The sequence below is a fragment of the Odocoileus virginianus genome, chromosome 9 (genome assembly GCF_023699985.2).
Source record: "Odocoileus virginianus isolate 20LAN1187 ecotype Illinois chromosome 9, Ovbor_1.2, whole genome shotgun sequence".
In the NCBI taxonomy this organism is placed as follows: Eukaryota; Metazoa; Chordata; class Mammalia; order Artiodactyla; family Cervidae; genus Odocoileus; species Odocoileus virginianus.
This window is the reverse complement of record NC_069682.1, coordinates 47,686,257-47,711,149: the sequence shown is the minus strand read 5'-3', so window position 1 is coordinate 47,711,149 and position 24,893 is coordinate 47,686,257. Positions and strand designations below refer to the sequence as shown.

The 24,893-nt window shown below is 45.6% G+C and overlaps 1 protein-coding gene across 1 annotated transcript in view; it reads right to left on the bottom strand.

Moving 5' to 3' along the window:
• Nucleotides 1–429: 429 nt before the first annotated feature.
• TGM3 (transglutaminase 3) overlaps nt 430–24,893 on the bottom strand; it is a 41,840-nt gene continuing 17,376 nt past the window's right edge. Inside the window, exons 6-13 of the mRNA XM_020906283.2 lie at nt 24,645–24,822; nt 24,402–24,537; nt 13,483–13,586; nt 11,447–11,689; nt 7,539–7,847; nt 5,097–5,254; nt 1,450–1,583; nt 430–1,079 (exon numbers count right to left, since the gene is read on the bottom strand). Coding sequence (XP_020761942.1) covers nt 932–1,079; nt 1,450–1,583; nt 5,097–5,254; nt 7,539–7,847; nt 11,447–11,689; nt 13,483–13,586; nt 24,402–24,537; nt 24,645–24,822 — 1,410 coding nt within the window. The 3' untranslated portion in view covers nt 430–931. The remainder of the gene's footprint in view (nt 1,080–1,449; nt 1,584–5,096; nt 5,255–7,538; nt 7,848–11,446; nt 11,690–13,482; nt 13,587–24,401; nt 24,538–24,644; nt 24,823–24,893) is intronic.

Genomic DNA, 24,893 nt, shown 5'->3' with positions numbered 1-24,893 from the left:
TGCAAGAGGAGGTGTGTGGCACAAGTTGGCATGAGCCCAGTGTGAGCAGAGGTTGGGCCACTACCCACAGCTGCTTTGCAGAAGGTTCCAGTGAAGACTGAAGTCCCTTCTCACTCCGATGCCCGTAGAGGGTCCTGGAGGGGTTTCCTTCACTCCACAATGTCTGAAACTGCCTAGAAAAGTCACTCCCTCCCAAGGCAGTCAATCTATTTTTGGACATCATCTTAGTGCAGTTTCCTAAACTGATTTGAAATGTCTCCCTAGTTTTGCACCTGGAGCCACAGGGAACCAGCCCACTCCTTTTGGATATTGGAACGTGGAGAGCACAGCTTCCTCAATGCCATCCCTCCTCCAGAAGGATATGGCCCCAGCCCCACTGTCTCCTTCTCCACCACCTTAGGCGAAGCAGCAGTCTTGTAGAGTCAGTGCTGTGTGATCACACTCTTTTTAACATTTATTTTGAGGGTGGTTGTGAGTGTCACAATGGATGGCTAACCATCATCCCCCCAACCTCCACGGTGACCCAGGGGAGGAGCAGGAAAGTGCCAACTGCAGGCTGGGGATCAGCACACAGTCCAGTCCGTCTTCTCCCCCAGGATCCATTTGGAGAGTCACTGGGTCAGGTGCCACTCCGTGCCCACTACATTGAGGGCGTAAGGGCTGAGCAGGGCCATGGGGCTCACACACCAGGCAGCATCGGGGAGAAGCTCAGGGAACGTGCAAAAAGTGATCAAGTGATGGGCCAGGATGGAACCAGCCCAGCCTGGGAGCGAGGGAAGGGGTGTGTGCTGCAGGCTGGAGTTCCGGATCCAGGCCGCCTTGGGGGATGGAGTGTTTCCCAGGCTGGATAATGAGTATGGCAGGGGCTCACTCCACAGGCAAGTCCTGCCTGCTCCGTGTTCCCAAGTTTGTATGGGGCCACCTGGGCCCTTCACTCAGCCACATCAACGGACAGCATGGCCTTGATCGCAGGGAACTTGTTGCAGGAGAAGTTGGCAAGCAGCTGTTTGGTGCCACTCCGGGTGGGCAGGATCTCAAAACGCACACGGGACCGCTCTTTAGGGCGCAGGGCTGGCACGCTGATGGGGAAGGGCAGGAGTCAGTGTGAGGCCTCAAGTCCTGCTCTGGTCAAGGTCACTGCTCCTTCAACTCCCTCTAGCTGCCACCCTGGGTCATTGAGCCCTTTCAGCCCTGGGACCCCCCTCAGCAAGGGAAGGTAGGGGTCCCATGAACTCCCAGATAGAAGGACCAGCTCCAAGCACTGAAGGCCTGGACTTCTTTTGAGTTCAAGTTTGGTGAACCCCTAAACCAAATGCAAGTGTGCATCCCTATGGGCAGATTCCAAAGTTCAGAGGCTAGCAGAGTTCTGTCTACCCTGCCTGGGGCTCTGGGGAGGTCCTTCTGACCCTATCCCACCATCCCCTACCAGCCCCTCAGTGTGGGACTCACTCAATCTTGAGACTGCCCAGGAGCAGGCCGCTGCCCTCCACCATCAGCACGCAGTCCTTCACCGGCTCATCCAGTGGGTTGGAAAAGAGCATCTGCACGTTCACGGGCTTTTGCACCCGGGCCTCGTCCAGCACCTGCGGGGAGAGGGCTTGACAGGGTCAGGGCTAGACTGCTCGTCTCATCTGCCCTTGAAAGCTGATGGGGTGGTACCTGAGACTTGGTCATGGGAAAGATATCGCTGGGGACAAAGGAAGGGAGGACCATTTGGTTTAGTCCTCCTAAGTGCCAGTGCCATCCATGCAGGGGGTTCCTAAGAAATTGCTGTCATTCCCAGGCTACAGACAGGACACCCAAGCCCAGAGGGAGAGGTGGCAGGTTTCAGCAGCTGAGAGCACTTAAGTTCCCAGCTGGGTTCGGAGGCCCTTTCTCATTTCATCTTGGGAAGGGCAGCCCCCACTTCCCAGACATGTGGTCTGCACAGGGTCCTTTATCAGGGGTTGGTTAGAGAAGCAACCTGGACTATTTTGTTTGCTCCCAAAGATGAAAGCTTGCCCTCCTGCTGAGAAGCAGCCAAGCCTGAGCAGATGCATCACCTCCCTGGCCCTTGACTGCCTCCCTGATAAAGAGGGCTCATCCCTCCCCTCCTCCTTCCTTGGACTAGAAAGGAACAAATGAGATCATGGATGCAGAGGAAAGTGCTTTGGAAACAGAAACTGAAACTAGGTGACGGGTAGATTTTTCTTTTGAGGATCCCTAGAGGTAGCTGCGGAGAAGGCACTGGCACCCTACTCCAGTACTCTTGCCTGGAATATCCCATGGACGGAGGAGCCTGGTGGGCTGCAGTACATGGGGTTGTGAAGAGTCGGACATGACTGAGCGACTTCACTTTCACTTTTCACTTTTTACTTTCATGCATTGGAGAAGGAAGTGGCAACCCACTTCAGTGTTCTTGCCTGGAGAATCCCAGGGATGGGGGAGCCTGGTGGGCTGCTGTCTATGGGGTCACATAGAGTTGGACACGACTGAAGCGACTTAGCAGCAGCAGCAGAGTAGCTGCTTTTTGTTCATCTGGCTTTCCTTTTTCTTGCCACCAATTCTCCCTGCAACCCTTTTATAGTAATAAACCTGCAGTTCAGATTGATTGACTCAATAACTGAGAGATTTCTGGTTCCAGAGCCATTTTCTCTTCTTGCTAGACTTTGCGATGCCTGCCAATAATTTGTGCATAATTGAAATGTTTTAGAGACCATGGTCTATACCACAATTTCTCCCATGGAACTCATTTAGGTGTATGACATGATTTGAAGGGTGAAGCATAATTTTATGCCATTGGGACCCAAGAATATATATAAATGTTGCCATATTTTTCACACTGATATTCAATTTGAGATTTTCCTATATTTATTTTCCTTTCTTTATGGCTGCTTAGCACTCTATCCTATTGACCTAAATCTATACATACACCCAAAGAAGAGGATAGGAGCCACCCCAGAAACCTGTGTCTGATATTGTCAGTAGGTCATGGGCCAATGTGAAGGACCTCAGCCTTTGAAATATAGTTCAGATTGTATGATCTGGTTCTAAAGTCCTCAATGCCTAATCCCAATCATAAATAAGACAATAGGGTGTTGCCCAAATTATTATCTTTTCATACAGATCACCCACATGCCCTGCTCTGAGTCAGCTCTGCATTAATTCATTCAGTCAAGATTAGATCATCTTGATTCTCTGAAGGCTAAAGTAAAGGAGAAGTTGTGCTAAGAGCAAATTCATACAAAGATGTCTGAAAGAAGAAAGAGCAGATATTTAAAAGAAGGATTAAATAATTCCCAGGCTGTGTGTATTCTGATTTCCTTTTAAAAGATGTTAATGTTCTCTTGAAAGATGAAGCTGATTTGATATGGACATCTAAAAGATGTAGAGCAAATTTTTGAAAACAAGAGAAAGCTATAAGCAAGTTTGAGGATACTGGATCAGGAAATATAATGGGGGAGAAACTAACTTTATCAAACACTGATAACTTTCTCCCTGAATGTTTCATTTCACAGCCTCCAAAATGGCAAATGGCACTTGCTCTCTGTCATTCTACAGGAGTGGGGCACGATTCTTGGAAACACCCTAGGAAACAGGAGAGGCTTCTACAATTGTGGATGAAAACTCGGTGGGTGGGACAGAAGGCAAGCCTGGAGCCCAGATGCTCTGTTCTGGTCCTGCTCGTGGAGGGGCCTCTGTCTGTTTCACAACCACCGTGATGGGCCTAGAACAGGGGTGGCTCCCTCCCCCTAACCTTGGAGATGGTGGCTCACTCTGGCCCCCATTCTGAAGCACAGTCCAAACTAACCAGGACAATGAGAGAGCTCTATTTCAGGCTAGTGTCAAGGAGTGGGCCCTGGTTCCCCCTGCCATCTGTCTGACATCAGGAATCCCTGAAGCTGGGGTGTAGCTTAGGGAGGGTGGAACGAAGGCAGTCACGAGTTACTCTAGAAATCTGGGGCTAGGGATGCTAGTGACATTGTGATGGAACAAGAACAACAACAAAGGCAATTGCTGTCTAGACTGCTGGGGCAGATGGTGCAGCAGACTTGTGAGGAGCCTAACCCATAAAGCTCTCTATGGGGTCCCCAGGGAAGACCCCATCTTCCTCATCCATTCATCTGCCTGTCCTTGCCTGCCAGCCTGTCATCCCTAGATTTGGGCTGTCTGGCTCTGGCCACCTCCACCCTGGGCTGAGGTTGGTGTGGGTAGGGATAGGCTTGGAGTCAGCCCCGTACTTCCAGCACCAGTGCTGAGGAAGGGATAGAGTGGTCCCAAGTGCCTCTCATAGACCTGTGAGAGCCCGTATGCCTGCGTTCCTGAGAGGGAGCCTGGGAGCAGAGCCTGCAGCCAAAAAAATGAGGCATCCTCATTGTCAACAACTGAGGAGATGCTGCTGCTGGGTATGGATTGGCCAGATGTCCTGGAAAGGGCCTGAGGTCTAGCTCTTGCTCTGGCAGTATTTGGCAATTCTTTTCTCTCTGGGTCTCAGTTTACTCATGTGTGAAATGTAAGGGCATGAGAGCTTAAGACCAGGTTTCTAAGAGTCTACAATTTTGTAACTCTGGGGTCTAGAGTCAGGAGATGCATGTGAGTTATGCCCATTTCTGATTTGCTCTACAAATGTGTCTGGGGCTGGGCTGTGGGTTCCCTGAAGACAGGACCCAGCTCTTGAGGTCTTCTGTGATTCCTGAGCCTGGCACAGCCCAGGACACAGCAGACGTCAGAGCAAATGAGCTAAAGAGCCCTCCAACTGCTCCTCAGTTGGCATCCCCAGTGAGTCTAGAGCTGCAACCAAAGAAGCCGCAGGGCAACGTGCCCATGGATCCTTCCAGCGAGGGAGCAAGGACATGCTGTGCTGCGCCACTGGCAGGATCTTAGTTGCCTGACTGGGGATTGAACCTGCACCCTTGGCAGTGACAGCATGGAGTCCTAACCACTGGACCACTGGGATTTCCCAAGGACACTGCTCTGAGCAGAACTCTTGGCTGATCTTTTGGCAGGGGCTGGAGCCAAGCTGGGCCCTGTGCTTGGCCTGTCGGCAGAGAGGGCTTTCCCTGTGGTCTGGGAGGGCTGAGCTAGCACAGAGCAGTGCCCCTTCAGCGTCCCTTTACCTCGAGGGTCAGGGTGGGGTTGTCCAGGATGACATCCCTCTCCACCACCACCTCAGGCTCGTCAGTGACCTGGCACACGGCTGTGGTCCGGATCATGTTGTCTGCCTTCAGGTACTTCTCGTATTGAGCATATGTGATCTTTACAGGGTGCTCTATTTCTGGAAGAAGAAACCAGGGAGCAGGGTGAGAGGGGGTGGGGTTGGCTTCTGAAACCTTAAAAGCTGATGCCAAGCCAAGCCAGTGTGGGCTGGCCGGGAGCACCTGGAGCCCAGGCTTGCCTGAATCCCCCTGCCAGGCCCTGGGGGAACACCCGCCTGCTTCACACCAGCTGCAAAGTGGGGGCCCTGAGACCAAGATGCTGGCTGGCTGGGTGGATTCCAGGAGGAATCCTCCTTCAGGATTTCCTCCCTCAGGCTTCCTCTCTGTCCTGGTAAATATCAGAGGGCAAATTTCCATCTAAGGGGCAGGGAAGAATATGAGTATTAACTCATTGCCCAATAAGGAAGACAGTAATGATGACAACATGATAATAACTAGCAAGGGAAGCCAGGGGCTGGCTACATAAGAGCTAGGTCCTCTCAGGTGACCATATAGCCTGGGATCCTATTGCAACAGCATCTGAACCACCACCCTACTTCTGGTCTCTCCTGCTTCCAAGTCACCCACACGCACCAGTCAGGTGGGCTTTAGAAGCAGTTTTCCCCCAAATCATGTCGCTCTTCTTCTGGGTCACCTGAAAAATCTCCTGTGATCCCTCACTGCCTCAGGAATAAAGTTCAGACCCCTCAGTATGGTCCTGTGTCAACCTCTTCCTCAAAAGACTGTTCCTTCCCACACTTCTCATTGTCCTTTTGACAGCACAGGTGCCTTACCACCGCCATGCGCTGAGTCACAAGCTCCCCTCAGATGGAAAGGCCTTCCCCAGCTTTTCTCCGTTTCTCTGGCTCCGCCCCAAGCCTCAAGGCCCCTCTCTGACTCACTGGGCAAGCAACCGGGGGGCCTCGCCTGCGTCTGGGTGCTCTCCCCCTTCCTCATGCAGTCATGCTAGGTGGTTGGGGGCTGCCCCGCACCTACAGGTCACACACTCCTTGAGGTGAGGCTGTAATGAGGGAGCCCTCTCTGCTTTTAGCACTGGAGGGATTTACCCAGCCTGCCCCAAATATGGAGCTGACAGGCCCTGGCATCCGCTGGTCCAGCTCCCTTGGCCAGTGAACCCTGAGGCTCAGGAAAGGAGGGAGGCTTAACAGTCATCCAGAGAGTAGGTGATGATGTCAGGACTCCAAGACCATTTTGCCTGCCTCCTCCTGCCTTCCCATTTAACTCTGTTGCCTCTTGTAGAAGTACAGCTTTTTAAAAAGCATTTCCCTCACATAACTTATTTTTGGCCTACAAAAATAGCTCTTCCCTTGAGCTTTGAAGGTAAATAACAGCCAGCTGGGTACTTTTGTTATAAGGAAGATTTCTGCTCAGTTCTGCCAGAAGACAGGTTGCTAGGGGATGCTGCCTTCTGACAGGTGTGATACCTCTTAGTTTCTCTGTAGACAAAATTTTTTCAAGATGGGCTGTATAAGTAATCATTAGTTCCTTATGTGAAGCAAATAGCCGCCCCACCCTTGTTAATCTGCTTTGTTAAGTCCAGGCTTTTCATAACAGCTTGAAGGATTTTACCGACAGGGCACACCTGCCTTCTAATCCTTTCACAGCCCCAGCCTCTCTCTGCTCCACCTCGTTCCCCTCCCATCTGTGCTACCCCGGAGAACCAACTCACTCTTTCTCCCAGAGGCTCAGGCCTTCAAGAAAACCCATCACTGTCGCTGGAAATCAAGAAACTTCACCCACACACTGGAGCTGTGGGGGAACACTGGTGGGAATTCAAGCCCTCATGGTATATTGCAACCCTTCTAGGGTCAAACCTGGAAAGTGATTCATTGTGGGATGGGGCTAAGGCAGGGTGGGAGCTGGAAAGGGGAAGGGGTCACAGCAGTAAAACCTAGAAAATGGGTGGTGGCACTGGATTTCGTGTTAGAAAGTCTAGGACCAGGATCTGGCATTGCCACCTACTAGCTATGACACTTAATCTTTTAAGGGAATCACAATCTCTCCGAGCCTCAGTTTCTGGCTCTGTAAAAGGAATGCTGAAATCTGTCCTTGTAGAAGGTCAAATGTGATAGTACATAAGAGCATATAAGGAAGTGCTCTGCACATTGGGCAAAATGGTATGTGAGGGATATTGTGGTTTGTCTATTAACTGCCAATGTCTTCCTCCTTTCTCCTCCAGGGCACGAAAGTATTTTGGTTGGCACCACCCCCACTTGTACTGCTCACCATGGGCTGTTTCCTTCCTTAACCAGTTGATTTGGTTCCAATAGGAATGCTCCAACCCCAAGAGAATACCAGCTACCATGAATATGTGGCATCCCAGCAGCCTACAGGTTGCGTTACCTTCTTCGGGATTCAGGGATTTAGTGACAGAGTCCTTCCACACCTCGTGTACAAGTGTGCCGTTATAGACGATGGTCCAGGCTGTCATATTCACCGTCACTGTCTTGGTATCACTTGTTAGGTTTTTGAGCATTAGGATCAGGTTGACTTCTTTGCCCACTGCCAGTACACCAGCGATCTTGAACCTCCCAGATATGCTAGGCTCCCGTTCCTCTCTTGCCAGGCTGCTTGCAGATGTTGCGCTAAATGATGCTCTGGGTTTAAGCTTCCCCAAAGCCTTTTCAAATACTTGTCTTTCCTGGCTGGAACCTGTGTGGTGGGAAAACAGAGAAGTATCTCAGAGATGTGGTGGCAATGTGAACAAAGAACAGCGCCCTGCATGGGAAGGTGGCCTGGAACTAACACTGGTTCTGCTGCTTGCACAATGATTCTAATCCAAGCAAGTGTCTGACCTCCTCCAGGTCTCCATTTCACCCTCCTTAACATGTGTCTGACCTCCAAGCAAGTGTCTGACCTCCCCCAGATCTCCATTTCATTCTCCTTAACTCACAGCCCAACTCTTCCAATCAGCTCAAATTTCCATTGAGCTGTAGGGAAAGTTGCTTAAAATACATAGCTTGATATTTTGCTTAGGTTAATTAGGTTAGATCCCTTCCTTCCTTCACTCTCTCCATCTCTCCTTCCCTTCATTCCTTCCTCCTTCCCTCCTTTCTTTCTTTTAATAAAAATTCCTTTGTGAGACTTAAAGAACAAAGTATGTGTTAGTCGCTCAGTCATCATGTCTGACTCTTTGCAACCATGGACTGTAGCCCACCAGGCTCCTCTGTCTATGGAATTCTCCAGGCAAGAATACTGGAGTGGGTAGCCATTCCTTTCTCCAGAGGATCTTCCTGACCCAGAGATTGAACCCGGGTCTCCTGCATTGCAGGCAGATTCTTTACCATCTGAACCACCAGGGAAGCCCAAAGAACAAACTGATAATTTAAAAAATAACAAGTCTGAGCTTAAAAAATTAGAATGAGTTCATAAGTGAAAAAACTATAATTTAGAATTACCTCACTGAAAAAAATTCCAAACCACTTTATCATGTTATTCTGCTTTATTTCTAATGATGCTTTGAGAATTGGAGAGTGGAACTTTTGTCCATGTCAGTTGACAAGAACTTCCCATGGTTGGTATGGTTCCAGGTTATGACTAGTTTAACTGTTGAGAGAGTTCAGGTTTCAAAAACACAAAGGCTGAACCGCAGGATGGGTTCAGCCTTTGCTGTGGGTGCTGCTGAATGTGATACTATAAATAGTCCCCAGAAAATGGCCAAGATTATGGCCAAAAAATCACGGCTCTTGGGGCACTAAGAGCTGATAACCAACTCCAAGCCTCTTGGAGTCAGGGTAGACCACACAGTGCACATAAGTCTCCTTACCTTGACCGGAAGATAGATCCACTAACAAGGAGAAGATATTGACCTTCCAGTAAGATGGACAGAGAAACACAAAGAAGAATGACCATTTACGCTCTTGCCCCTAACCTCCCCAACAAACCTGTGAAATTTTAAGATGACTTATTAGAAGCACTTTATCATTTAGTGAAATCTTTCCTATAAGTTACATGTAACAACTGGCAGAGACCCCAAAGACATCTAAGCACATCACGTTAGAGTTAAGGTCCTAAAGAGGAGTGTCTGGTCCAAGCAGTTGGTAATCTGAGAATTAGGGGTGGAAAGAGGGCTAGTGCCCAGAAGTCTAGACCTGAAGTCTAGTAGTTCCTCCCACACATCCTGCTGAAAAGAAGACAGGCAGCCAAATTACCCAAGTTGATAGCTCCTGGTGGGCTGGGTTCCTTTCGGTGCCTTCCCATTCTCTAGCCGAGCTGTAAATCCACACCCAGGTCTGATGGCTGAGCAGGGAGCTGAGCTTCTGTGCCCAGAACCTCGAAGCAGTTGTGTTTGCACAATGAGGCTCAGAGCCTAGACACCTATATAGGTCACCTGCCACGCTTACTCAAGACTAAGCTTCCTGCTACTGTTTTTTCCTTTGGTGTTGCTGTTGCGCAAATGCTTAGCAACCCATTTTATGGGCTTTTCCTCCCCGCGGCATCAGACACGAGCCAGCATCATTAGGTAAGGGAGACTGGGCAACAGCAGGTGGGGTGATCAGTCCTGCTGTCACACAGGGGCTGGGCCATTGCCAGGGGTCCAGCAGGGATTCCTCCACCTGGCTGCGGTCCCTCCTCATTGCTCAGGAGGTATGGCTGGGACAGCCAGAGCCCCCAAGAAGTGGAATTAAGGTGTGACACTCAGATAAGGCGCCCCACAGAATCACACAACTGTATAGGCAGTGTGTTTCAAAAATCCCTTTGGGAGGTCATTCCGATGAGGCTGCAGATGTTCAAGTTGATAAAAATCATCACTATCTATTAAGTCCTCACTATGGGCCAGGCACTGCCCTTGATACATTCTATACACTATAACTCATTTAAATCCCCTTGAAGAGAGGCCTTGCTCTTCGCATTTTACAGGTGAGGAAGTGAGGGATCAGAGATGCTAAGAACTGTGCTTGAGATTGCACAGTTCACCTCCTGCCAGGGGGTAGGGCAGAGTTCACCTCCTGCCCAGGGTTATCTGTTCCTTGGCCCCTACCCTTGTTTCTACATCAGAACACTGTTGAGAATGCTTGTCACACTCAAGCCTGACCCCCAGCCTGTGAGCCCTGGAGGGGCAGGCACCCATCTGCCAGGTGCTTCCTGGCCTCCTGGAGTTGAGCATGAATGGGCACTCGGGGAGGTCTCAGTACCTGTTTGCTGACCGAGAGAAAGGCCATCTGACCCCAGTGGGAGGAATGGGCTGCAGAGTTACACTGGGGTCTAACGGAAAGCACCAATCTCATTACTCTGGTGCCTGCAAAGGACCCACACCCAGCAGCTCATCCCCTGGACTTGGAGCCTCCCGCCCCTGCTCAGCTTCCCTCTTTTGTATATGGCAGGCAGCAGCAGCAGCCATCCAGGGCACCGAGTTGTGGGGTTTACTTTAGGGTGCACGTGGGTACCTTCTCGAGAGCACTTTTCTTGACAGCTCAGAACCGGCAGTGGGGACCCGCTAAAGCAACTATTTCAAAGCGTTTAGAGTGACATGTTGATCCCATTAAGGAGTGACTGGCCTGCTAGAGCAAGCATTAATTCACTTTGGCCTATTTCTAAAATGAACATCACCTGCAAATATAGAATTTTGTCACTATTGAGATTCATCAGAGGTATTAATTTGCTAACACTGAAAGCAACTCCTGAAACAGCAACACATGTAATTTGTGTTAAAGGCAGCCTCCTACCAACTAGGCTTCTAGGTGACTTTAAGGGGGTCAGCACTCAAGTGGATGCTGACGGTCTCAGGGACTCGGGCATTGTCCTCGTGGTGTAGGAGGTGTCCCCACCTCATCTGGCTTTCAGGGAGGCCACTGAAGTGGACAAAGCAGTCCCCATGTCTCTGGGGACCGTCCATTTCTTTTTTCAGAGGATGTTTCCTGCTTGTGCTTCTTGGAGGCAAGGGGAGTGGGCTGACAGAGACCCCAGGGGGTCTTCTGTGGGGGCCATGTTTCTCCCTGTGATATTTAATCATGGGGCTGTCATCCCAATGGTGCAATTGGCAAAGGGACGCAGCTGGAGATGCGCTAGACTGACAGCTGCCTGAGTCCTTCAGCGCACTTCCACTGGCACTGCGTCTGCCTATGATGGTTTTGTCCCCACGGGAAACAGTCTGGGGAACTGGGCATTAGATGCCAGGGAGCAGTCCTAACATTCAGGCACAGCTGGCTGAGAAAGCAGGAGGAGCATGAGCAAGTTTCCCTTCTCCCGCCTCAAGGCTGTCTTCCCACCGTCAGGCCCTGGGTGGCACAGCCCATCCAAGCCCCTCCTACCTTCTGGATACTTGTACTTTTCGGTGACATCCATGCGAGAGTTGCTGCCCACCGCCTTGGTACTGATGTATTTGCCAACGCTGTGAGTGTCTGAGGAATTCTTCTTCAAGGCACCATTTGACTCGTAGATCCATGTGATGCGGTCGGCATTGACCTCCGCAAAGATGAAGGGCATGTCGAAGTCCCAGTCCACGTTACCCTCTCGGATAGCGATCACCGAAGCAGGGCCGCACTGGAAGACCCCTGGGGGCCAGGGTGCAGAGGTTGGATGCATGCCAAAGCCAGGCCCCTCTGCAACAGCCCACTCATGGCCTGTTCCTCTGGGGGCCCTTCCCGCTGCCCAGCTACCCTGCCTCTACCCCAAACTCCTTCAACCCTGACTGTCTGCTCTCCTCTTTGGGCACTCAGCAAGACCCTCTGGGGCTACTGTTATCTTGTGCAATAGCACTCTGCTCAGACGTCAGCTCCACAGAAGACGGCCCACTCTCACATTCTGTAGGTGCATAATTTGTGCTATCCCCCTGCCCTCAGTCTGTTTCCTAAAGAGGAAAGTCTGACTGTCTGGTGCTCAGGGCTGCCTCTTTTCTACTCTGCAAATATTTTTCCCAAATCTCTCCCTCCTGTTTTGGAAGACTTCTCTGCAAACCCAGCCTACAGAGATGTCCTGCTTCTTTGGGCTCCCAAGCCCTGACCATCACCTCCCTTCTTGAGCACTCAGCATAGCTAGCTCAGACAGATAGGCAGATAGGTGGGTGGATACATAGAGAGATGGACAGATAGGTAGTAGATTCATAGATGGATGGGTGGATGGAAGGACATAGATGTAGATGCAGGTATAGATACACAGATATAGTTTCCTTCGTGAAATGACCAGAAGATAAAAAGCAAGTTACAGCAGAATAGAAGAATATTATTCCATTTGTGTTTATAAAACAAACACATGCACTTTTATAAGTCTGAAACAGTAACAGTGACTCTCAGCTTTTTTTTTTTACCATGATCTCTAGAAATAAGATTTTACATTATGACACATATATGGTCCTGAAACAAAAATTCCACAGGACAATTCTTATTTTTAATATCCAATAAGTACACTCTGATAGTTTATTTTTCTTTCCTCTCCTCACTCCTTTCCATGCTATTCTATTTCATTTCTTAAAACAATGGTCACAACTCATTAACTTGATTTTATAACCACTAATGAGTTGCAGTGAGAAGTTTGAATAGTGGCCTAGAAAATATCTGGAAGTTACCCTCCTCACACCCAAGTACCCTGAATCTCATTGCTTCTTGTAGAGATGTTGCAGCAAGGGAGGGGGGTAAGACTTCATTTTCATTGTAAGTCCTTTTGAAATGATTTGAATTTGTTTTTTAACCATGGGCATATACGACTTTTATAGTTTTTTTAAGTTTGAAAGAAACAACTGAAAACGAAGGCAACGGACAAGAATGCTCTGGAGGTCAAGGGAAGGAAGAGGAAAGGTTCCTGGAGAGCCCAATGCCCAAGATCTGATAGGAGAGTGGCAACAGGTAGGGACACAGGGTCGGGGAAGGGCCAGCCTGAGAGAAGGAGAGCTCAGCCTGGCAGGGGGCACCCGGAAGGTGAGAGGGGTGCTGGGGGCTGTGAGCATAGTGGCCTGGAGCTGAGCCAGGGAATCTGGGCTAAGTCCCAAGGCGAAGGGAAATGGAAGTTTTCTGTGCTGGGAGGGATGGACTACTAGAGGCTGCATGGGAGAATCACTGCTAGCAGGGGACCGTTCCCTTCCCTATTGCTGGGCATGGGCCAGGGCCTTTGCAGCAGTTGTGTGGGAGCAGGGATGTCATTCATTTAAATAGCAGCCTGAACCAAGCCAATTAAGAGGAAAATCTACTTTGAAAATATTTTTGTTTTAGTCCCTCTCTGTGCCCTCCAAAGGCAGAGAAGATTTAGGTGATCTGGCTATGCCGCTTTCCACCACTGTAAAGATTGAGAGGTCATGACTTAGAGCCAAACCCAGAGAAGGGTGGCACCAACAGGCTGACAGAGGGTTGGTTACCTTGGCTTCTCTCCTGAGGGGTGGCGTCCAGAACCTGCCATCCATTGTACGAAGGGCCCAGGTCAGGCCGCACAAACCAGGCTTCATTCCAGACGTGGAAATTCCTGCAGACAGAACCACATGCTTCAGAGCTTGACCAAGGCCACACAGTACAGGAATGGCAAAGCCCCACATCTCTGATCTGACACTGCAGCGCCCTCCTACTCAAGTGAGTTTACTCTGGGCCAGTTATTGTGCTAGACCTCGGCGAGCACTGTCTCCTTAAATTCTCACAGCAAGGTTAAATGGGTACTCCTTTTATGCTCATCTCATAAAAGAGGAAACTGAGGCTCAGAGAAGGCAAGCAGCTAACAATGCAAAGTCAAAGTGTGGACCCAGGTATGCCTAACTCCAAAATCACCAGGTTCTACTGCCTTTCTGAGGAGCAGAATGGATCTAGGTTAGAGCCAAGACCCAGCGAGCAAAGCCACACAGCTTTCTCTTGTGCATCCTGTTGGGGTACACTACTGTATTTCATGTGGGATGAAAATGAATGGGGTCCAGAAGAGTGACAGGTCTGGCTAAGAGCCACAAAGCCCTGAGGTTGAGGTCTGGATAGAAGAATGCACATGCTAATCCTAAAATGTTCTTCATCAGTGGAGCCCCTCATCTCCCAATCTGCATGTTCTCAGTCATTGGTCCCCTCCCTCACCAGGTGTAAACAGTTATCCAAATCTTTCTTCATTCTTTATTCTTCCCTCTATTCTCCTCCTCTCCAATCCCACAACAACTACATTAGCACTGGCAGTTTTGGGTCCAACTTGGAAGAAAATGTAAGTCTGATATAAATTCAAGTTCTATTCAACTTGAAAAAAATTTTTTTATACTCATGAGGTGGAAAAGATAGTTTTAAGCAGAGAACCAACTTCAGAATGATACATATGACTAGGTAAAAATATTAAGCTTTCATATACCAAGTAAACAAAGAGACTATAGTTCTGTTTCCAGCATGGAAGAGTAAGCTCATAATAGATAGTCTCTTGTGCAAAAACAACAAACTGACAAAAGATAACTATCTCAGAGTAAGCAAAGTAGGAGGATTTTGGAAGGGTGTCAAAACTTTGAGGAAGAGACTAGCATGGAGCAAGTTGTGTGTTGGTGACCTTGCTCCTAAGGACAGCTGCAGTAGATGTACAGTGCAGAGCAGTAAAAGTTCCAACAGACAGTCCACATCTTTCTGACCTGAGGAGTTAAACAAACAAACCCTGGATTAACCAGAATCACTAGAGAGTGTGGGAGAAGTCTTGGAAAGGAAAATCAGAAAGCGGAACCCAGATTTGTATATTAACTCTGCCTAAGCGTCTGGGTGACCCCTGAGCTAGGCATATACAAGGCAAACCACAAACAGTCCAGATAAAAATTTAAAAGATGAGCTGAAACTTGGGCTCCTGCCCAACACAGGTGAGATAGAGTTTGTAGTTTGAGCCTACCCCAGGTAGGTTCCTAAGACAAAATGCAGAATCAAGACATAGCCAATGACCAGGATACAATCCCCAATTAACGAACATCTAAAGAACCAGAAAAATATCACTTATCCTCAAGGCAAAAGACAATCAACAGAAATTAACCCTTAGATAATCCGGATGTTAGAATTATTGGGTAAAGACTTTAAAGTAGTTTTGATAACTATGATCAATGGAATAAAGGAAAATATGCACACAACAAATGAAACGAGGGAACATTTTAGCAGAAAAATAGAAAATACAGAAAAAGAACCAAATGGAAAATTTTAACTGGAAAAAAGACCAGTATCTGAAATTAACTCAATGGATGGCTTACTAGCAGAATAGAGATAACAGAGGAAAGAGTAAAGTTGAAGACAGATGAGTATAAATTATCCAGTCTAAAGAAGAGAGAGGAAAAAAAGGTTGAAAAAAATCAGTAAAATAGGGAAAATACATGCAACATGTATATTAGACAGAGACTTACTATAATGAATATTATAAAGTATTTACAAATCAATAAGACACAAAAGAACCTGTTCCCAGGTGGCTCAGTGATAAAGCCAGATTCTCCTATCTGCAATGCTGGAGACACAGGTTTGATCCCTGGGTAAGGAAGATCCCCTGGAGAAGGAAATGGCTACCCACTCCAGTATTCTTGCCTGGGAAATCCCATGGACAGATTAACCTGGTTGGCTGCAGTCCTTGGTGTTACAAAAAAGTTAGGAACTAAACAACAACAAGACACAAAAGAAGTCAGGCATGCCGATAATGGACAATGAGCAGACAATTTTCATAAGCAATAAAAATGATCACCGAACATATGAAAATAGTATTAACTTCACCACAATTAAAAGAAAATTAAGGCTGATTTGTGTTGTTGTGTGGCAGAAAACAATATAACATTGTAGAGCATTTATCCTCCAATAAAAAATTAAAATGACAAAGAGATATCATCACACCTACTAGACGGACAAAGATGAAAGCATAGGCTGATACCCATTGCTGTGTGGGAAAACAAGCATCGTCATATACTACTGGTGGGAGTTTAAATGTGTATGACGTTTGTGAAAGGCAATTTGGCAATCAGTGTGAAAACCCTTTAAAAATCTACATACCCACTGAACCAGTAATTCCACTTCTAGAAATTTCTCCTATAAAAACCCTCACATTCATGCACATAGATGTACACGGAAAAATGTTCACTAAAGTGTTGTTTGTAATAGCAAAAGTAATGGAGGAAAAGTTTACCAATAAGGAGATGGTTAGACAAACCATCCAACAGAATATCATGCAGCTGTCCAAAAGAATGAGCAAAATCAATCTAGCGTTTACATAGAAAGATGTCTAAATTATATCACCAAGTAAGAAAAATTACAAGTTTGTATGTGTATGCATAAGCTTATAAAAATATATACTGATATGATGAACCTATTTTGATTTAGAAAATATATGTTCTTGAGATTTCTTACAATTATGAAAAAAGTCATCATAAAAAAAGTAGTGGAAGTCCCTCATAATTCCATTATCTTAGATAATCACAGTTTAAGTAATGGTTTGGTGTAAGTATTGTGCATATGGACAGATTTTGGTGCATATGAACTAAGTTGTACATTATTTATTTCTGCAATGTTTTCATTTTCTATAATGAAAATTACTTATTATTTCTACAATTTTGTAATTACAAAATATGTGTGTTAAGTTGTTTCAGTCGTGTCCGATTCTGTGTGACCCCATGGAGTTTAGCCTGCCAGGCTCTTCTGTCCATGGGATTTTCCAGGCAAGAATACTGGAGTGTGTAGCTATGCCCTCCTCCAGGGGATTTTTCCAACCCAGGGATCGAACCCACATCTCTGAAGTCTGCTGCATTGGCAGGCAGTTCTTTACCACTAGCGCCACCTGGGAAGCTCTAATTACAAAATAAATGAATATTTTAAAATATGTATAGTATATAAACACTAATAGCTAACACAGTTAAGTGTCAACACAGAATAATACTAAGTATCTGTGTTATGTCTTAATCTTCACAGTGTTCTTATAAGGAAAGATAGGAATAAGTGTTATCCTCTTTCAACAATTCTGGAAACTGAGGCATAGAGAAGTAAAGTGACTTGTTCAAGGTCTCAAAGCCAATAAATAGGCAGCATTGGATTTTAACCCAGGCAGAAGTGCTGCAATGTCCATGCTTTTAACTACCAAATGATATTGTCTCTCTAAATTTTAATTTATTAGGAAGATATTAAATGTTATAAAACAGACCATTTAATCTGGTCCCATTTGGGTAATTATTACTCAACACACATACATCTAATGTGTGTGAGTATAAACAGCATGAATGTCTGGAAGGCTCTAACTCATAACATTATTAGTGTTTTTCTTTGGGTAGCTATATTACTATGACTCTCATTAATTTATTTTTTATTGTTTTATAATCAGGAAAAAGTGTTTTCATTTTACATTTTGTAAAATGAAACTTGCAAGCCTTTCCATGAGGACCAGATCCAGAGTTCTACACTATACAGTTGTCAGGAGTTAGAAGAGCTTCCTAAGTACTTATCAGATGCACTATGACCCTGCTAGATTCTTCAGGGGAAAGGGGAAGAGCTAAAAAGTCAGTTCCAAAACAAGACAGAAGGGATAAGGCCATGACAAACAGATAATGAAAAAAATCAACCAATGATAGGAGTGGAAAGAAAGCAATCCCTTACTCACTACTGTAATGAAACATAGCTCATTACAAAATTTCTGGAAGGCAATAGCAATAGGTGTCATAAGCATTTAAAATGTTCATTCTCTAACCTGGGATATACCATTTCTAGGAATCTTTCTCATGGGACTAATCACTGATGTGCTCAAGATTTAGATATAACAATGCTTGTTACAGTGTTATTTAAAGTAGGAAAAAAAGGGGAATAGATAGGTAACATAGGGACTAGGAAATAGTTTACTATTATAGTGGGAAAAGAGATAATGGCTTAACATTCAGTGGAATATAATACATTTAAAATCTTATTTTTGAAGATTAATGACATTGGGAAAATGTTCATAATACCCTGTTTAGTCAAAAACACATGATTTAAAACTATGAAGTGGTTGGTTTCCAAGTACGGGGAAAAGCAGGATGTGTCTATTACATGCTCTGTCTTGTGCCCAAGTCTTGTAAAATGCATGATCCCAATTCTATAAAAACAACTCATAAAAGATTGGATAGAAAACTATCAAATATTTAAAGTATGTGAACAATAGGATTATAGATGATTTTTACTTCTTTATATGTTTTGTGAGATTTCCTACTGTTGTAGGGGAAAAAAGTCATCACAGAAATTATCTCCAGGCAGACCCACAAAATCTTTTTTGGGCCCTTAAAATCGGTTATATTTTAACCAGGAGAAAGCAGGAGTGTGGGAAGATGATCTTAGAAGGGTGAGAGGGCAAGAGAGGAAGAGAAAACAGTAAGGACACCAAATTTCAGATTCATTTTGTTTCTGACAGAGAACCTTAGGAGAAGGGTGACTTGGTAAAGATATATAGGTTAGTAGCTATGTTTGAATATTTATTCGCAAGGCAAGAATTTAAGACAAAGTAGATAACAAGCACATCCTGGTTCCTCCCTTGTTTGAAAGCCATCACTTTGCTCACACTTACTTGGATGTATGTGCCTTTCAAGTGCATCATCAAGGATGTGCTGGTTTGTTTCTGGTTGTGTGCCACACTCTGTCCCACCTTCCAACCTTGGCCTCCGCTCCTATCTTGAGGGTTTCCCCAGTAAGAGTGCAGAAAAGCACAGACTGAAGTATTTATTTTACAAGAAACTGATCTCTGCCCCTCCTTGCTCCTCCATTCAAATCAATTCTAATTCGACCTTTGAAGTTTCTAAACCACTGTCCCTAGAGCCAGCAATTGAGTTATGCTGACCTTTGAATTCATGAATTCACTTCTCTAGAAGTGACCCAGATTCCCACCCCTTATGCTGGTAAAAGCTTATTTGTCTTTCTAAATGCAGTTCAGATACTAACTCCTTCAAAAAATCTTGTACTAACATACTCAAGAAAATTAGAGATACGAAGGGAATATTTCATGCAAAGATGGGCACAATAAAGGACAGAAATGGTATGGACCTAACTAAGGCAGAAGATATTAAGAAGAGGTGGCAAGAATACACAGAAGAACTGTACAAAAAAAGATCTTCATGACCCAGATAATCACGATGGTGTGATCACTCACCTAGAGCCAGACATCCTGGAACGTGAGGTCAAGTTGGCCTTAGGAAGCATCACTACGAACAAAGCTAGTGGAGGTGATGGAATTCCAGTTGACCTATTTCAAATCCTAAAAGATGATGCTGTGAAAGTGCTGCCTTCAATATGCCAGCAAATTTGGAAAACTCAGCAGTGGCTACAGGACTGGAAAAGGTCAGTTTTCATTCCAGTCCCAAAGAAAGGCAATCCCAAAGAATGTTCAAACTACCGCACAATTGCACTCATCTCACATGCTAGTAAAGTAATGCTCAAAATTCTCCAAGCCAGGCTTCAGCAATACATGAACCATGAACTTCCAGATGTTCAAGCTGGTTTTAGAAAAGGCAGAGGAACCAGAAATCAAATTTCTAACATCTGCTGGGTCATAGAAAAAGCAAGAGAGTTCCAGAAAAACATTTATTTCTGCTTTATTGACTGTGCCAAAGCCTTTGACTATGTGGATCACAGCAAACTGTGGAAAATTCTGAAAGAGATGGGAATACCAGACCACCTGACCTGCCTCCTGAGAAATCTGTATGCAGGTCAGGAAGCAACAGTTAGAACTGGACATGGAACAACAGACTGGTTCCAAATAGGAAAAGGAGTACGTTAAGGCTGTATATTGTCACCCTGCTTATTTACTTTATATGCAGAGTACATCATGAGATGTACATCCAACTGGGCTGGAGATGGCACAAGGTAGAATAAAGATTGCTGGGAGAAATATCAATAACCTCAGATATGCAGATGACACCACCCTTATGGCAGAAAGTGAAGAAGAACTAAAGAGCCTCTTGATGAAAGTGAAAGAGGAGAGTGAAAAATTTGGCTTAAAGCTCAACATTCAGAAAACTAGGATCATGGCATCCGGTCCCATCACCTCATGGCAAATAGAGGGGAAAACAGTGGAAACAGTGTCTGACTTTGTTTTTTTGGGGTTCCAAAATCCCTGCAGATGGTGACTGCAGTCATGAAATTCAAGACGCTTACTCCTTGGAAGGAAAGTTATGACCAACCTAGACAGCGTATTAAAAAGCAGAGACATTACTTTGCCAACAAAGGTCCGTCTAGTCAGGAGGAGAAGGGGACAACAGATGATGAGATGGTTAGGTGGCACCACCGACTCAGCAGATATGAGTTTGGGTAAACTCCGGGAGTTGGTGACGGACAGGGAGGTCTGGAGTGCTGCAGAGTCGGACACGACTGAGTGACTGAACTGAACTGTGCTGAACATACTCGGAGTGCCAACCCTACCTCTATGCTATCTCTGAATCTTGCATGATCAGTTATTTAACTTCTGTTCCACAATCACCAGCTTCCTGTGCAGCTGGGACCTCCTCTAGTGAGGTTCGTGTATCTCACTCCACTTGGTGCCCAGTGTCCAGTGCAAGGTCTGACATGCAGTTCATGCATCATGCTCTTTGAATCGAATTGTTCTGGAACCCTGCCACTCTTGCCTTGGTTTCCTTGCTGTGGGTCTAAGCAAGCTGCTCCAGATACTTTGGGGACTGGCTAACTAGTAGTGGAGGCTGGTGGCCATGGAGAGATAGATGCCTTAGGAGTTAGGGCTCATGTAGGGGTGTGGGTTATGACAGTCCTTCCCCAGTACTGACTGACTCCACTACCCTGACCACAGGAATGGGCAATCTCCATTTGCCTCCCACCTCGGAGTTCTGTAAAGGCTACAAATAGAGTCAAGTCTGTGACTTGAGAAACTGGGTGGGGGGGGGGGGGGGGGTCACATCGAATGAACCAAGAAAACAAGCCAGAAATGTCAAGATAAAGATAACTTTGGCCAAACTTTTCTAAAACATTTGTTTGCAGGCTTCAGAGACCTCCTTTACAGTGGCACAGAGGGGAGCCATAGTAAAGAAGCTTTCCCCAGAGTATCCTGACTCCAAAGACGTGAAAAGTCCAGAGCCTTGTGCCTTTTAAGTCAAACCACTGGCATGAGCAGAATGACTTAGAAGAAAACGGACCCCACTGGATGCTGTAATGTGATTCAAAGAGAGCTCTAGAAGAAACTGCCAAGGTCCCCTGACCTAGCCCTTCATTTTACAGACAGGAAACTGAGGTACAGAAAGTTAAGGAACTTACATAAAGTTAGACACTTATTTAGAGCACCCAAATGTCTCCAGTTGTTTACTAGTGCCTCTCCCTGGGCCTCTGGTTTCTCAAATATGAGATAAGTAGGTCCCTCTCTAAGATCCCTCAGAGATCTTAATGCTCTTTGACTTGGAATAGTCCTATTGATAGACACCTGTGTCCACCTCTAGCTTGGACACTATTTCAGTTTTACTTTGGGAAAATCGTTTCTCCCCACTGAACCCTGAAATAGCATCTAGTGTCATAGAAAATTTTCATTTGCCACGTAAGTGTGAACCAAAGAACCCAGATTCTTCAGCTGGTTGGTGTCCAGCCACTGCCCTAACCCCTATTCTGGAAAATCTCAAGTTATGCGGTCAGATTTCTCAAACATCAGTCAGGAATAGTGATAACATTCTTTGGCATCTCTCTGGGGCTTCATAATTTACAAAGTAGCCTGGGTTCAAATCCAAGCTTCACTGTTTCCAAGTTATCTGCCCTTGAATGAATGACTCTATGTCTCAGGTTCCTCAGCTATAAAATGGGGTGATCACAATAGTGCCTACTTCATTGTTTCTAAAGAGTACATGCAGGCATTCAGAAAGGGACCTGGAGCACAATTGCTCAGCAAATTATTAGTTGCTGCTATTATTATTATTAAGCACTTTCAGGTGCATAACCTCACTTGATCCTTACATTCTATTACTTTAGACAAATCTGAACAAGGTTCTAAAAGCTTTTAACATTTGCAACATACAGATTCAGATAGAAGAATTTCTGTCCAAACTCAAACTGTCCTTTTAATAATAGGCAAGGAAAAAAAAATAGGTTAGTAATTTCACTCCAGGCAGAAAATGACTTGTGAGCTAGTTCCCTCCAACTCCTGGCAGGAACCATGTTGAAGGGACTCTTGGGAGATGTAGCTGTAAATCAAAAAGTAGGGTGAGCTGAAGGTTCACAGAATCAAAAATTAAAGAGGCTTAGGCGAACATCTAGTTCCAAGCCAACAGTTACTTTTCACTGATGGGGAAACTGGGGGCCAGAAAGATGGAGTGGCTTATACAAGTTCTAGAGCTAGACGGTAGTGGGACTGGAACTGGGGCTCAGGAATCACTGTGTACACACCATCCAGGGCTGGTTCCCCATCCACAGTTGGCAGGGAAGGGGGAGGAGGAGGAATGCTCAGCACCCATTGCTTTCTGAGGAGGGTTCTGATGAGGGACCCCCAGGAAAAATCAGACTTTTAGGGCCTTTCTGCAATGAAACCAACAGAAATGACAGTAGAGAATGTCTCCACGGGTCCAGACTTGCCCCAAGGTGGTTATATTTACAATGAATTATGAAGCTAATGTGTAACATGAAACAGTAACCAAGAGATCTCAGGTCTAATTCCAAATTCAGCTTAAAGGCCCCAACTTCCTGTTCCCGGGAGGTCTTCCTTGATGGCTCCCTCCCTGAGCTCCCACAGTGCTAAGTGTCTGAATCACACAGCTGGGACACTGCATCACTAAATATCTTCTAATGGCCTCCCCATTTCTTGTCCCCTAACAGCACCAGAAATGCTCTCAGCAGAAGGACTGAGCCTTATGCTTTCTGACCCCTCTGCAGTTCCTAGTGTGCAGGTTAATCACAGAAGGCTTATGCCAAAGGGGACGACCCTTTCCCCCAAATTAGTCATCTTGTTGGAACAAGCATCTCTTTTTCTAAAGGAAGACAAAGCCAGGATTGGCATTGTCCCAAGGATCAGAAAATGTTGCAATGGGATTTTGGACACAATAACAAAAGGAAAAAACAGGGAGAAGAAAAGACATTCACTTATGAGAAGCTGGAAAACAAAACCTCACTGTAAGTAGCAGCATCACTAGAGAGAACATTATGTGTGTGTAGATTAAGGAAGAACATCTGAAATAAACTTTCTCTCCCCCATTAAACCCTAGCATCCATGTGACCTTGGGTGGATTACATATGCTTCCCTCCCTTCAGAGGGGAGAGGATGCTTACAGTATTCAGTGCCATTGTTGGTGCAGGCTGTTGTTTATTTGTTTTAATATCTCTTTTTGTTAATTTTAATATTCCTTTCACATTATTCTATTAGTTACCCTAAGTACATTTCAGTAAAGTTGCATCTACTTATTCTGGGAATAATAAGCAATAAAGAATTTTTTATACAGACTGTCTCAAAGTTGAACATCTGGAAAAAAGATGACATCTGTTATTAAGTTATCTATCCATGTATATGCATGTGAATGATTATTATATGTCTATCTTTTGAAATGGATTCAAACAATGGATTATTGACATATGTATGTAGTACTTTATATACGTAGACATCTATGTGTATATACACATATAGACATAATTATTTTCAGTTGCCATCTGGTAATAACTTGTCATATGGTATAACCTTAAATAGCTATAACAATATCTATTTTATGTATATAAGAAGCTATACAAAGTTATAGATATATTCCTGTAAGTTTTAGATAACCTACTTTCAGTTGGCATGTATTATATATTACACACACATATGCACATGTCATATTTATAGTTTAGAAATATATATTTCCAGTTACATATAAAGCTTCTTATTTTCAGTTGAAATACAGAATAAGCTAACATTTTATTCTATCAATCAAGATACAAGGAAATTTCTTACATATGAGAAAATATGTTGCTTTTCTTTAAGAAAGCCCGTTAAGTCATATGGGTTGCCCGAAATGACATAAATTTATTCTTCTTACAAGAAAATCAATAGTTTCAATGTTTCTCTTCTAAAATATCATAGGGTCTAGGGGCCCCTATAAATTCAGGGCAGTTTCACAGAGCCCAGGAATCATATTTTTCACTGGTATCAGAGCCTTCATCTGGTGGCAACATAAAGTGGACCATCAACATTTGCAGAACTCTGAGAAGAGTTTTGGGTCTTGCTAGCTTCGGCATTTCCATTCTACACTTGGTCTTAGCCGAAAGACCAAGATATGATAGCATTTCTATTCTAAACCATGTGTTGACATGATACTTGCCTCCTGACTCCTGTTTGGAGCTGGTCCCAGGAGCTGGGGAGAGCTAGGGAGGAGCTACTCGGATTTGGTGCTCAGAAAGGATCAGTACTTACCACACACTATCACTGCCTTTGTCTATGGGCCGTCCCAAGGGGTCGTAGTAGACATCCACGCTGAGGTTTCGGTCTGTGTCATGAGCTGAGTTGAAGTTGGTGATCACTCGGGAGGGAATTCCCAAACATCGCAACACTGCAAGTCAAGGGCAGTCTGAGGACACGAGGTGCAGTGGAGACAGTACCTGGGGGCACCCCACTGCTGCCCATCCTTCCAGCAAAGGCACACGTTATCCAGAATACCTGTGTTGAGGGTTCCAGCAAAGACCCAGCACTGGCCGTATCGGACAGGCCTGAAGCCAGATCTTTGCCACTCCTTGAGGATCTCCACGCTGCCATTCCAGTTCCTAGGGTCCCGGCCACCAGTGTAGCTACCACTCCAGTTCCCAGCAAGCACGCCATTGTCATCATTGCTATTGACCTGGGTGGGAATAAACCCCAAGGGAATCAGCACAGAGAGTGACAGGCAGAGTTCAGGGGGGAAGGTAAGGA